This window comes from Portunus trituberculatus, chromosome 18, assembly GCF_017591435.1.
Source record: "Portunus trituberculatus isolate SZX2019 chromosome 18, ASM1759143v1, whole genome shotgun sequence".
Classification (NCBI taxonomy): domain Eukaryota; kingdom Metazoa; phylum Arthropoda; class Malacostraca; order Decapoda; family Portunidae; genus Portunus; species Portunus trituberculatus.
The window spans coordinates 8,821,540-8,837,049 of NC_059272.1; the positions used below are offsets into that span (position 1 = coordinate 8,821,540).

Sequence of the window (15,510 nt, forward strand, 5' to 3'; positions counted from 1 at the left end):
CCAGGCTAGTGAATGTGTCCATTTACTTCTTGGCCATCTAATATGTTTATACATGGGATTATATATCATGCAGGATTAGTGACAGGAAAGGCTGATAATGTTGGAATAAAAATATTCATGAATAACATTATGTTAGCATAATACACACAACTGATTGGCTGATAATATTGTGCTGGTACAGAAAGAAATGGTGTACAGAGTTTGTAATCAAGACAGAAATAAAATTATGGTTTTTGAGAGGAAGAAAAGTAACAGATTGTCTAGAAATATGTACATACCAGAGTGAAATGTCAGAGACAGTGTGTGATCAGGATGAATGGATGAGTAATGAAAGATATACACTGAGAATGTTTTTGTTTATCTGAAAGTGACTTTGTAAGTAGATGCATTACGTGAAAACATAATACATAATGCTAAAACTGACATAAGTAAGACAGATGTGAATGAAAAGTCAGAATCTGGATGAAAAAAGTCCATATAACTGCCAGATGCCTTCTTCAACATTCTTCTTTCTCTGATGCTCAAGTAAGCATTCTATTTCTCTGGTGCCTAAACTGGATACACAGCAATGTTTCCATACTTCCATATATAGTTACATCAATCCAAACCTAAGCCAAACCTAAAGTATATGTTTATCAGATCTATTCTTCAAATTTTAATCTCCAGTAAATAACTCATATTTCTGACAATCGTGCAAATAGCAGGAGAGTATATAGCAAAACTAAATCGTACATAAAGACTGTTGGGTTTTTTCCTTCTGTTAAACAAACACACAAGGCACATCTCTTCACCTCCATAGAGTGTTTCATATTCCAGTACCATTATGCACCAGATAGAAAATTAAGATGCAGTGATTGAGAAGCAGAGGTAACATTATCAGTGACTTGTGTAGTCTCAGAGAGAGAGAGAGAGAGAGAGAGAGAGAGAGAGAGAGAGAGAGAGAGAGAGAGAGAGAGAGAGAGAGAGAGAGAGAGAGAGAGACCTCACCCATGTAAGTTTTGTATAGAAACCCGATAAAAACAATAATTATTTCATAAGATGGAGCCTAGTCATAAACATTTTCTTAAAGAAGTAATGAGTGATCACGCATTTCTGGCACAATTTCAAGCCAAAGCCCATAACACAGTGCCATCTATATACGCCTCCAAAGGATGCACCGAAACTAAAGAGCATAGAGAACGCATCGCAAACTTTCGTGGGACCAAGTTGAGTACGATAAAATCTATGGTCACTACGTGCCGTATTTCAGTGTTTCACCATTAATAGTATTGCCTAGTGAACCGATATTTATTACCCCTTCTCTCTCCTCTCTCTCTCTCTCTCTCTCTCTCTCTCTCTCTCTCTCTCTCTCTCTCTCTCTCTCTCTCTCTCTCTCTCTCTCTCTCGAGTAAAAATAGCAACATTAAGATTCGCCGAGTCACAGCTACGCCTCGAGCCTCGCCACACATTATAATTTACTCACTCACAGGCAACATTGTTTTCCCATCACTACTGCAGCTTCTACATATCCTCCTCATCACCATGACTCGACTGGCTAGCCTGTTGACCTTCACCAATGACAATGCTTTTTTTCCTTTGGTTAAACAAACAGGGCGTCCAACACATTTGGTTGATATAAGATGCTTTGTTGGAAAAAAAAAAAAAAGCACAGACTTGCTTTTAAGAGAATGTGGAAGACTTAACTTCAGTCAACAGTATCTAAATGCTATATTACAGCGTGCCATTCATGTTTGGTATGGAAAACGGAAAGTGTAAGGTTAGTTAGTGTGCTTCTGACAATTATTTGGTTGCAACACTTGAGGGAAAGGCGCCATAAGTGTTTTAACAAGACACGTACACGCATGTTGAGATGACATCACGCCTTGGTCTAAAAAATGCGGGATTGCTACGTCTCTCTCTCTCTCTCTCTCTCTCTCTCTCTCTCTCTCTCTCTCATGTTTGTCCAAGAGACACACCTCCATAACGCTTGTATGCCACGCATTCTTGCGTCACCTTTGATGAATCACAAAACCTCCCTTGACGATGATGATGATGACGGTGGTGATGAAATTGCCCTCGTGGTAAATTGCGCCAACCGACGATTGACTGGCTGACAGACTGTCCTGCGTGGCATACTAAAATAACTGACACTTGGATAACCCTACTTAGATCTTGACTCGTGCCAGGACACGAGGGAGCCAGTTCCTACCTCTCTTTCTGTACAGTTATATCTCGGTGATGCGAGAGCCAGGTAGCTCACCTGTCATCTCACGTGCACACATATGCCTCATCCCCGCCTCCAAGCTCATCCAATACCTTTCCGTTTATAAATACTTCCACCAATCATAAGCCCACGGAAGGTTCAACCCAAGGCACCGACCAATAGGATGTTCTCCTCGAGTCGAGCCACCCAGACAGCCAATCGCGTGGCCGTACTGGTGTGAGCCGCGAGGATGCAGTGACGTTACCGGATACTTGACGTGTACAAAAAAACATATTTGGAAGAGGTCCAGGAAAGCAAGGCGCCAACCCCTTTAACTGGAACCACCAGGCATTCTGACAATGATGCTGTTGCTCATTATAACAATACGGCAAGCGAAGAGGAGGAGAAAGATCCGAGACAACGAGGAAAGCGACGAGTAACAGTAGTAGCAGCAGTAGTAGTAGTAGTAGTTGCAGCAGCAGCAGCAGCAGCAGTAGTAATAGTAGTAGTAGTAGTAGTAGTAGTAGAAATAGCAGTAGTAGTAGTAGTTATTCTTTTGCCGCATTAGTGCCTATCTAAATCATAATGTAAACTGTTTAGGATACGGTATTGATGTTAAAACTAATTGCTGATATGTAGGGAGATGCTACATAAAGATCTATAGTAAGAACTGGAGAGGAAAGGGACTGACAACATTAAATTCAGCCACAGACTTTCAGACGCTCTACTATATTTTCGAAAATTTAAGATGCTATTCATGGGATAAGATCCGTTTTGTATTACAGTCGAACAAGGAAAAACCAACCGCACATTAACGAGTCATTCTTACACACATCTACCCTCGTGACCTTCAGCGGAGTAGCAGGGCGGAGGTCCAGAAGGAGAAGACGAGGCGGAAGGAGTGACGCTCAGCAAATTTTCTTCACCACGGTCGTCTGCTGGTCACCCAGCCAGTCTTTCCCATTACGGAGCGAGCTCAGAGCTCATAGACCGATCTTCGGGTAGGACTGAGACCACAACACACTCCACACACCGGGAAAGCGAGGCCACAACCCCTCGAGTTACATTCCGTATCTATTTACTGCTAGGTGAACAGGGGCTACACATTAAGAGGCTTGCCCATTTGCCTCGCCACTTTCCGGGACTCGAACCTAGACCCTCTCGATTGTGAGTCGAGCGTGCTAATCACTAAACTACGCGGTGTAGCTGACGGATGGATAAAAGAGAAACCCTTCCCCACACATGCTACCTTCACAACCACTAATTAACGGCAAACACTTCGTTAATTCGTCGAAAAAAACAAGAGAAAAAAAGGGAGAGGTGGCGTCAACTATGAACAGGTGTGTGAAACCGAATACCTAACCATCTCGTTAATTCGCTGAAGAGAAAAGGGAAAGAAGGCGTGTAGGTGTGTGTACCGAAGACGAAAGTGCTAGGTGTGGTAATCTATGACTGAAAAAAAAAAAAAACGCATCATTGCCATGAGTGATTGCTGAGGCCAAGGCAAGGAAGGGTGCGTGTGTGTTGAAGAGCCTCCCCTCCCTCCTTCCTTAACGCGAGTATGGTGAAGCCTTGTGACTTGAGGGGAGAGAGAGAGAGAGAGAGAGAGAGAGAGAGAGAGAGAGAGAGAGAGAGAGAGAGAGAGAGAGAGAGAGAGTATTCACCAATAATCATAAAACATACAAACACCATTTACTGGTGAAATTCAGTAGAGGTCCCTTGACAAAGTGTTCACATGCCTCCATCAACATAATATGCACATTAATTATGCCATAAAAACAAGGTGGTGTGTCGCCCGTGCACATCAAGGTCACTACTCAACAGAGCTCGCCAGGCTAACTTTGGCTCGCCTGTTTGCACTCCCCTAGCGACATCCCAGACCTAACGCGGCCCTCCCTTGGCCAGTCTGCAACCCAACATGACTGCTGCAGTCCATCCTTCCCCCACTGCACCCGTTTATCCGCTGTACCCTCTCATTACTCTCCTCGTCTCTTCTCCATCCCTCCCTGCTCCTTTCCTCATTCCCTCTCTTCTCTCCCATCCTTCCTTCCCTCTTTTCTTCATCGCCTCCTCTCCAATCCTCGTTCTCTCTACATCCTTCCTTTCCACTTTCCTTCATCGTCTCCTCTCCTATCCACGTCCCATCTTATGGTTTAGGATTTTGGCTGCACTGGTGTCATGCTTCTGTCCAGCATGTGATGCTTTCGATGGTGTTCGGTTTCTGCGAACGTTTACCTCTTTAAATTCTCTGTGATCAGGAATTATATAAACTGTCAGATAATTTATTCTAACTCTGTTGTGGTCTGCGGTAGTTGAGGACGATCGCTTTATTTACATAAGCCGTTTTTGTTACGATGCAAAAACAAGACGTTAAGGGAAATCTCTCTCTCTCTCTCTCTCTCTCTCTCTCTCTCTCTCTCTCTCTCTCACACACACACACACACACACACACACACACACACACACACACACACACACGCTTCTTCCTCACAGTCGGTTCGGACAAGTAAAGTAGCAGACAATTTGAGTATCCTGTGTGTGTGTGTGTGTGTGTGTGTGTGTGTGTGTGTGTGTGTGTGTGTGAAGGCACTCCTTGCATACACTAAATCATAAGACAGTCAGACAGTCATGTAACACAGTATCAAGAGATTTGAAAGCTTACAATGGATAAGTCTCTCTCTCTCTCTCTCTCTCTCTCTCTCTCTCTCTCTCTCTGTAACTATCTCCAGGTCGAGGGCACCACACACTTACGCATTCAGTTTAGGCAGCTTCCCTGTTGTATATTATCGCTTTCTTCTTGATTTACGAGTATACCTCCTCATTAGCATCATAGCGTCTGTCTGGCCAGTGTCGATATTTCCTACGCTATTCTACTCAGGACATCGCTAAGAGACTTGCAACTCTACATTTTCAGAAGTATTAGTTATTTATTCATTCTTCTTCCCTCGGTTGATATTATCGTCTCTTTCTTCGTTCCTTTTTTCCCTGCTTCCTTTATAGCCTCTCATCTTTATCTTTTCTTCTTTTTCTCTTAAATCTTCCTTTCTACTCTTTCTTGTTTTATAGTTCTTCGTTCTCATTGCTTTTTTCATTCCTTTCTTGTTTCCTTCTCCCTTGTTACCTCACTTTTTTTTCTGCCTTTGTTTGTAATTTTTCATCCTAATCACTGTCTTTACTTTTCATCACTTAATGTTTACATGCTACACTTTTTCCTTTCTCCCTTTCTCCTTTCCTTTCATCCTTCACACACAAATCAATCACTTACTTCTTTCTTTTCTCTCTCTACCACTCTTCCTGCCTTCCTTTCTTCCTTACTATCATTTTTTACAAGCCACGCTGCTTGTCTTCCTCCTTCCCTTTTATCCTTCATTCCTTTAGCTACATGTCAAGCACTTCCTTCGTTCCTTCATTCCTTCAGGGTATCCACCACCCACCACTCGCCACACGACAGCATAACAGTCATCATCAGCTGTTTTCCTAATCTATGAGACTCCCCGACTAGGCTCCTCTCCTGCTTGGCTATGCTGCTGACGTCATGCCTTTTTGTCTCCATGCACGCAGTTTCATTGTTTAGCGGATGTGTTCGTTTTCTTTTCTTTTCTTTCTATCGTGGAGCAGATTTATTAAACACTTTTTTTTTTATGTGTATGTTTCCAGTGTTTATTTCGTTCAGTTTTAGTTGTAACGCTAAATAAACACTCTATTTACTAATCTATTTTCTATTTTTCCCTCCGTAATGAGTAATTCGCTTATACTTTTCTTTTCCTTTCACTTCTTACGTTTATTGTTGATAGCTGTTTCTCATTATCATCCCAAAGTAATATATACGGTGACATTCTTTTTATTTTCACCTTTTTGTTAATCTAAATTCTATTGTTCTTACGTGCTTTCTCTTCCCATACTCTTGTTGCTATTAGTACACTTCTCTCTCTCTCTCTCTCTCTCTCTCTCTCTCTCTCTCAACCTGTCCTTGGCACTTATTGCTCTTCCTCCCGAGCTGTTCTTTCTTTCCCGTAATCCCAAACAAATACTTTTCCTATTCTAAACACATTTATTTCGTTTCATGTAAGACATACCCATTTAAATCATTACACTCCTAGCGAAAATTTCCCGATAATTATCAACTTTTCTGGCATTTATTTTCATAGTACATTTTAATAAGTAATTCTGTAGCTTGGATAAAGACAAATAACCTTCAATTCTCTTCTCTTCTATGTATAACTGTGTTCAAGAAAACAATTTCAATTAAATCCTTACACTCCTAGTTTTTCCACATAATCAAGAACTTTTTATATCTCTCTTAAGTAGTTCTGTAGCTTGGAGAGAGACGAAATTAACCCCTATTATCTTCTCTTTGTGTGTTTCAAAGCAGGCAACTCTTTACAATGTTCTGAAGAGTTGAAATTGATGGTTTTCTCTTCACTATAATTTTTTGTTTTTGCTACACAATACTCACTCTTCAAGGTACACAATACTCACTCTTCAAGGTACACAATACTCACTCTTCAAGGTACACATTTCCCAGTTTTCTCTCACTACGTAACAGTTTTGGTTAGGTAACACTACTTAATCTTTGTGTTTACGTTGCTCATTAGTCTCTATCTTGCCTTTTAAAGTACAATGTTTAGTCTGGTGTTTTTTGCTCTTTAAGCTACATTTTTTTTTTCATTTTGATGTACAGTATTTTCTTTAATTTTCTTCCTTTTGAAATGATTTTTATATAAGACTTCTTGTTTTCACAATGGAGCTTATTATCTCCATTATAACTTTTCCTTCATAAAATCTCATTCCTTTGTTTATCCTTGTAGATCTCACTTAACTTTGTATCTAATCTGATTCAAATCATCCTCTTTCATAATACATACCCTCGTTTTAATGATACTGTTTTTTCATTAAAAGTTTTCTCCGCCCTTCCTCCAATATAAACAAATAAATACCAAGACCAATTCATTTTCCCTATTTTAGATCATATTGATGCGAATTTGTATCTATTTCACTAATGAACCCTATTACGTAACGCTTATCCTTACGAGTATCTTTACGATGCTCACTTGTCTTTATGGTAGGTCTCGTTTCCTGAAATTTGTCCACAATTTTTTTTATTTTCCTCATATTCTATCACTCTTATGCAACACAAATACTTGCTACCACGATGCTCATTTATCCCATCGCACCATTCTCCTCAAACCCGCCCATATTTATCTCCTCGAAGCAGCCCTTGTCCTTATTAAGCTTATAAGATACACCGGGCCGCGGCACATGGAGGGTGCTTAATCAACACGTCACCTTCCCTCATTGCATATACCATGACCTTCGCTGATGTGCTGCCAAGGTGAGGCAAACAAGCCTATCGTCCTCTCTTCCACTCCCCAGCCTGGTATACAGATGGTGAGTGGTGCATTAACAAACACTGGCTGGGATTGTGGTGGTGACAGCCATAGAGGTGGTGGTTGGCTGACAGAGACAGGAAGAAATCATTGAACGAAATGGACCAATATATTTTTATCTCTTTCTTTTTTTTGTGTACACGGAATGACTGGTTTAGAGAAGGGACGAAGTTTGAGGCTAAAGTTAAACAAAGAGCAGAGAGAGAGAGAGAGAGAGAGAGAGAGAGAGAGAGAGAGAGAGAGAGAGAGAGAGAGAGAGAGAGAGAGAGAAATACGGCGTTGGAACATGTCCAGATTGAAGGGAGGAAGGAGGAGGGAGAAGGGGAAGGGGGGATTGAGTATCAGCTGACCGATATGAACCCTCCTGCACCCCATTTCTCCACCTCCTCCTCTCTTTTTCTCTCACAGTGCTTGCATAATTCTCCCCCTTCCCCTCCTCGTCTTCTTGCTTTCCTTTGTAAGTACCTTCCCTCATACAACTTTCACTGCGCAGTTTCTTACCTTTTCCTCCTCCTCCTCCTCCTCCTCCTCCTCCTCCTCCTCCTCCTCCTCCTCCTCCTCCTTCTTCTCCTCCTCCTCCTCTTCCTTCATCCCTCCTCCCATCTTCTTATCCCCCTCTGTTCTCTCCTCCCTCTCCTACCATCCTCCTTCAACTGCAGAAGGGTGCTTGTCGTGGCTTCTTCCCTTCCTCCTTCCCTCCCCCGTCCCCTCTCTCTCTCTCTCTCTCTCTCTCTCTCTCTCTCTCTCTCTCTCTCTCTCTCTCTCTCTCTCTTTCTCTCTCTCTTCCGTCTATTTGTCTACGCCAGCCTTAGTCAGTGCCTTAGCAGGTTGCTTTTATCTTTGGTCTGGCATAATTTTCTCTTGCAAAACCTGACATAATAGACATTCTCTCTCTCTCTCTCTCTCTCTCTCTCTCTCTCTCTCTCTCTCTCTCTCTCTCTCTCGTTTGTCTGACATTTCCTATTGTATTATTTATCTTTTTTCCACTACCGTCCAACTGACTTTTGGCTTCAAACACACACACACACACACACACACACACACACACACACACACACACACACACACACACACACACACACACACGTGCCCTCACGTTCTGCCTTACATAACCACGATATACACTAGCCTCTTTTTCTGCGCTCTTTGCTTCTCATTGTATTTGTGTAGTTAATAAGAATATTTTTCCATGCTTGTGTCCATTTGAGAAAAAGTAATAACAAGTTAAGCGTTGTTACGTAATTCTAACTTATGTGTACGATAATGATGCTAGTAGTAGTAGTAGTAGTAGTAGTAGTAGTAGTAGTAGTAGTAGTAGTAGTAGTAGTAGTAGTAGTAGTAGTAGTAACAAAAATAATAGTAAAGATAGTTGGGCTGCTCGTATTGTTTTTTTCTACTAATATGACTGTTAACCACTATTATAATGTACGTTTCCTTAAGAATTAGCAAACTGTCTGAAGAATATCACTGAACGCGCAAAAAAAGATCATACATGTGAAAAAAAAAAAAAAAAACGCACTACCACATTAACTACTGCTTCAGGTCTTGCTTTCGCCATAAAGAAGAATAACAACGATAGAAAAATGTAAAACACAGTTAAAAAGTAATATCATTGGTCATGTTTCCCTTGCTCTATTAATGTTTTTCTTTTCTCCGCTTGTTGATTTCTAATTATGCTTATTACACACACACACACACACACACACACACACACACACACACACATGGGAATGAACGAATGGATGAGTTACTTGAGAGGTAAAAGGAATGAAGATAATTAAAATGCTAAAATAAGAGAAACAATTATCTGAAAAGGAAAGCAATTCCACCCCCGCCCTTTGGAGTGAGCCTGTTGGTGGCATGCTGTGGGTGGCGTGCGGCGGTGTGTGGGTCCTTTCCGCCGCCAGCCTGCCGCCGCGGAGGTTACCATGCACCCAAATGTGTTCTGAATGAAGCAAACAGTTGAGTGTCTTTGGCAGGGAGAGTGATGGCTCTACACCATATGCATTTTGAAACGCTTCATCGTCTCATGTCGGTAACTTTTCATAGGCTTTAGAAGAATTCATAGGTGTCTTCAAGGTTATTTTCATGATCCGTAAGAAAAATTACTAGTTTCTGTTGATAGTTTTAAAATGATTCTTGAATTTTACTGATAGTTTTAGGATAATGAAGCATTTCTGGTGATAGTTTTACAAGAATTTTGCATTTCTACTGATAGCTTTACAAGAAAGCGTTATTACGTAATGAAGGAAAACAACTATAATAACTTGACTGATTGCGTATTTCTGTGGCCTCATGATGAGAGAACAAAGTGTTTCAAAATACGACCCCTTACTATCAAAGTGATGGAAGTGAGTGATAGAGGGAGAGGGACACGGAACGAGGACAGTAACATAATGCATGGCGCTTGTGTGGCTGTAGGTGGTTAATAATGCACAACTAGTACGAATGAATAATGTATATTGCATAATCGATACCAGGAAGTCCATATACTTCGATTTAAGATAAAGTATCGCTGTTTCCTTTTATTGGATATGGCATGCATACGACTAAACGAAGATAAGATGCGAGTTAAACACATCGCACGAAGGAATGACTTACTGGCTGAGTAAATGACTGATTGATTAGACATTGCTAGAGGATCAAGACACACAAGGCCACACATAACATTATTCCCAGGTTGAGTAACATAATGTAGGTCTCGATAAGTGGAGTGTCGGTACCGTGGACGCCTTCCGTGTGTGTGACAGTGGCGGGGGTGGGGGTGTTGGAGGCGTGGAGTGTCTCTGTGGCCCGGTGCTGTGGAACTAAAATAACCATATGTACAGCAGGTAAGACAACAGGTAAGGGGGTCGTCCTGTGTTACGAGTAAAAATAACAACCGACCAACAGGTAATCTAGCAGGCCTGTGGTGTGAGTCAGTATCATGTAAAGCACGAAAATTAGAAGCCACGTGTTACAAATAGATAATACTAACAGTAATAATAAAAGTAATATACAGCAGATAAAACAGTTCTGTGTTGTAGGTAGAAAATAATAACAATAATCTATAGCAAATAAAAAAGCAACCTTGTGTTATGGGTAGAAAAATAATGATAGTCTACAACACATAAGATCTGTGTAATGGGTTAATAATAATAATAATAATAATAATAATAATAATAATAATAATAATAATAACAATAATAACAACAACAGCATGAATACCACATCAAATCATTACACACAAAAAAAAAAAAAAAAAATAAATAAACAGGATAATTTGTAATACACCACGCATGGAGGTAAGAGGGAGGCAAGGAAGGACCTGCATAAGTAGAAACCCTGTGATGGCCTTCAGGGAAGCAGCAACGAGATGAAGCCTTACCAATTAAAGCTTACCACTACTTAATACTAACGGTACGAGTATGTCAGTAATTAAGTGCCCATTCCTGGTGGTGTGTGAGAGAGAGAGAGAGAGAGAGAGAGAGAGAGAGAGAGAGAGAGAGAGAGAGAGAGAGAGAGAGAGAGAGAGAGAGAGAGAGAGAGAGAGAGAGAGAGAGAGAGAGAAATACATAACAGAGGAATGCATGTATATTATAATGGGGGCAAGATGAGGAATAAGAACAAATTGTAATGATGGAAGGATGAAAAGAAAACAATTATAGAAGAAGAAAGATCAAAGTTTATAATGGAAAGAAAGGAAAAAAGAATAATAACAGGAGGAGGAGAAGAAAGATAAAAGCAAACTGTAATGGGAAAGAGAAGGAAAGGGGGTCAAACTGTAATTGGATGAAAATGTGTTAAATCAAACATGCACACAAACCATCTTACGTCTTTCAAAAAAAAAAAAACAATACAAAACACACACACACACACACACACAAAAAAAAAAAAAAGGAAAATAAAAAGACGGAAAGAAAAACAATAACATCAGTAACTGTACATTTGAATAATCTCGAGGCACACAAAACAACATTCACTCCTGGTTAGTTTGACTTCTAGCTAACCGTACATTCACAGTGACGCCCTTTCTTTCCCGTTCCCTCACAACACCAGCAGGAATTTTACGTATACAGCTGGCGTACAGTGCGGAAGTGAAGAGTGCACTTTACCTAACTAACCTTGAAGAACCCCCAAACATCACGTCCTTAGTTTTAAGTCACGTGGAAGGTGGTGACCGAATGATGCATAATGTCCAGGGATGAGCATGTGTTGCCAATTATCGTGCATAATGATGAAAGTAGGACGACTTTATTAAGCGAAATTGGTCTTGATGAACGTAATTATTCATATTTGAGGAAAAAATGAGAAAATGGGACACATGAGAGAGAGAGAGAGAGAGAGAGAGAGAGAGAGAGAGAGAGAGAGAGCAAGTCATGATAAAAAGGAAAGAAAAAAAGAGAGGAGGAGGAAAAAAAGTAAAAAGAAAAGGAAAATAAAATAAAATAGTAAAAAAAATAAAACTGAGAAAGAATCAAACGAGTGACAGTGATGATATTGCTGCTGCTGATGCTGCTGATGATGATAAAGATGATGATGATGACGATGATGATGACGTCAGCTTAGGAGGAAAAGGGGATGTACTCACCACGGCCACTGCCTCTGAGCCGAGCACTTCATAGGGGGACAGGGTGGTGTAGAAGGCGATATTGGCGAGCACGTACACAATGGTCACCAGCGAGATGGAGATGTAGATGGCCTTTGGCAGGTTTCTGACGGGAGAGAGAAGACGTGTATTGCAGAGGTGTCGTGTATTGAAGGAAGTATAACGCGTATGGCAGATGTGACAGTGTGTGTGTGTGTGTGTGTGTGTGTGTGTGTGTGTGTGTGTGTGTGTGTTCCCTTCCTCCTTCCTTTCCTACTACTACCAGTAATAATAACAATGACCTAACACTACTACTACTACTACTACTACTACTACTACTACTACTACTACTACTACTATCAACACTGTAATCACGAACATCCTCCTCCTGACCAACACCACTACCATCATTCGTTGTGGGTGGTTTGATGTAGAAGTAATAACATCACTCTGAACATGAGAGTGACTGAAGTGAAGGTGACTGAAGATGTTGCTTATCATCACATGCGCGTCTGTTTTCGTGTGTGTGTGTGTGTGTGTGTGTGTGTGTGTGTGTGTGTGTGTGTGTGTGTGTGTGTGTGTGTGTGTGTGTACTACGTACGTGTTTCCTTGAAAGGGTTTTTATATACATTTTTTGTTCCTTTTTCTGTTTACTGTTTGCAGGAAGATAAGAAAGAGTTAATAGATACAGACGATAATTACGTAAAGATAAGATTAATGATAAATGACATAACAAGGGAGAGATACTGAAATTTTTAGTGTATCTAAAATCAAAGAGACTACTGATGTGCAACACTCAATGGATTTAATCAGTAATGAGGTAATAAGAGAGTCAAGGCAGGAACACATACCTTTGTACACATATGCCTATTACTCTCTCTCTCTCTCTCTCTCTCTCTCTCTCTCTCTCTCTCTCTCTCTCTCTCTCATTACCTTTCATACATAATTCCAAACACTTCCTCTAATAATTTCTTGTTCACATGCAAACCACACAAAGAAACACGCACACACACACACACACACACACACACACACACACACACACACACACACACACACACACACACACACACACACACACACACACACACACACACACACACACACACACACACACACACACACACACACACACGCACGCACTAGAAAACCCGCAGAACGAGGCTGATAACTTTCTCCCTCTGAGTAAACCACTAATCCTCACAAAAAACACTTCTATCAGCCACAGCTACCAACCTCACCAATGCAAGAATACAAACAGGAGCAGGTGTAGGCAGGTGAGAGAGAGAGAAGGTTGAAGGTGCTGGGAGCGAGTGCAGTATGGATGAATGGGTGTAGAACTGTTTATTATGTCTAGGTGGAGTTGATGGAGCAGTGGGTGGATAGAAAGGGAAAGAGAATAGAAAAGTGTGATATTTAGAACGATTTGATGAGTGGATGTGTGGATTAATAGATTGAATGGATGGGCGGATGTAAGGGAAAAAGATGGTAAAAGTATTAATGATATCGGAAAAGATGGATAGCTGGATAGATGGATGGGTGGGTTGATTGCGGGAGGGGAGGAGGAAAGTTCACGTGTAGGAAGTTAATTAATACTCACTTGACTGGTTCCTTCAGCTCCTCAATGACGAAGTTTAAGTAGTTCCTGCGGGAGAGAGAGAATCGTGTTAGTGTGGTTTGGAATCTGCTGAGAGAGAGAGAGAGAGAGAGAGAGAGAGAGAGAGAGAGAGAGAGAGAGAGAGAGAGAGGAATATAATATCTATCAATAGACTAGTTAGCACATGTCTATTTATCTATCTTTTCATTAACACCACCACCACCATCACCGTCTTCCAGTCAACGCCCACTTCCATATAAGGCATATCTAACCCAACAAAAAAACTTGTCTACGTGCCTTGCCTTCATCCTCAGCCCTCTAACCTTACCCACCTCCACGTCCATCACCCATCTAACACCTCCCCATCACCATCGCTCCTACCTGCCATCATGTCTAAAGGCCTCTCCGGTATTTTCAATGGTATTCTTTTTTTGTAAGTCTTGCTCCCCATTAAGTCTTAGGCAACCATGCGGGTAGTACTGTATGGTAAAGTATTGGTGGTCTTGCGTCTTGTTTGTATCGAGAAACCTGTTGAGTAATGACTATTTATGTCACTTTTGTTTCTTCAGTAGCGGGGAGTGAATGTGGAACCTATTTTCTTCCCCCATAACAATCTGTCGGTCAATAAATATCTACACATATCTGTTTTTTCTTCCCCAATATTGTTTTTCTCATCCACAGCGTGTGGTGTGTATGGAATGATCTTAAAAGCAAATGAGCAGATTATAACAGTGATTTTATTTTACTACAATCTTTCGGTCAATAAACGTATCTCCATCTATCTGCTCTTCCTTCAATAGGTTGGAATAAATACAGAATCAATTTTTTTTCTCTCTATAACGTGTGAATGATATGGAGTTGAATGATAAGAAAATCAGTAGAATATAACACTGGATATCACTCAACTTTGATTAAAGGTATGTGTGTTTATTTACGTAACATTCGTGCGTGAGACAATGTTCCGCTCAGCTCAACCCCTCGTGTGTCAATACGTCACCCACAACCAACACACCGCCACCGACACGCCTCCAATTTTTCAGATATCAACGTTTTCTCCTGGCGTTCACTTGCCGCTGCGAGGTGACAAGTGGCGGTGATATTGCACAAAAGTGAGGTGTGATGGAAAGTCGAGGATACCTAATAGTCATGGTTACCTGCCGCTGTCTGGGTGTGGCTGGCCGTGCCCTTAGGATGTGTATCTTTCAAGGGTTGAGTCAGGTGTGTCGCGCTCTGTAGTCAAGTTGAGGTGATGTGCAGTGCCCTTAAAGTCACCGTCACCTGGCGTGCTGTCCTTGACTCAGACTTGCCGCCGCGCGTACGTACAAGAAAGGTAATTTCATGCTACTCTGGATTGGGGGAAACAGTGTGTGTGTGTGTGTGTGTGTGTGTGTGTGTGTGTGTGTGTGTGTGTGTGTGTGTGTGTGTGTGAGAGAGAGAGAGAGAGAGAGAGAGAGAGAGAGAGAGAGAGAGAGAGAGAGAGAGAGAGAGAGAGAGAGAGAGAGAGAGAGAGAGAGAGAGAGAGAGAGCACGTGCGTACGTCGAAGGATTAGTTATGTATTTATAGAATAATAATAAAAGGAAGAGGAGAGGAGGAGGAGGAGGAGGAGGAGGAGGAGAAAAAGAAGGGTAGAAGGGACGGAGGACGAGGACGAGGAGGGAAATCGAAGCAAAAAGTAACAAAACCAGTCTGCGTTCCTTCACTCTTGAGGCGCCGGGAGAGGAGGACAAAAAAGAACAATACTCCACTCTCACTGAGGTGTTGCTTTCTGGCCCTCGA

At 41.4% G+C, this 15,510-nt stretch overlaps 1 protein-coding gene across 3 annotated transcripts in view; it reads right to left on the reverse strand.

Moving 5' to 3' along the window:
• The window catches only part of LOC123505854 (large neutral amino acids transporter small subunit 1-like), a 134,670-nt gene that overhangs the window by 20,037 nt on the left and 99,123 nt on the right, over positions 1-15,510 (reverse strand). For all 3 annotated transcript variants that reach the window (XM_045257644.1, XM_045257643.1, XM_045257645.1), the window contains exons 4-5: positions 13,737-13,781; positions 12,140-12,263 (exon numbers count right to left, since the gene is read on the reverse strand). In XM_045257644.1, coding sequence (XP_045113579.1) covers positions 12,140-12,263; positions 13,737-13,781 — 169 coding nt within the window. The remainder of the gene's footprint in view (positions 1-12,139; positions 12,264-13,736; positions 13,782-15,510) is intronic.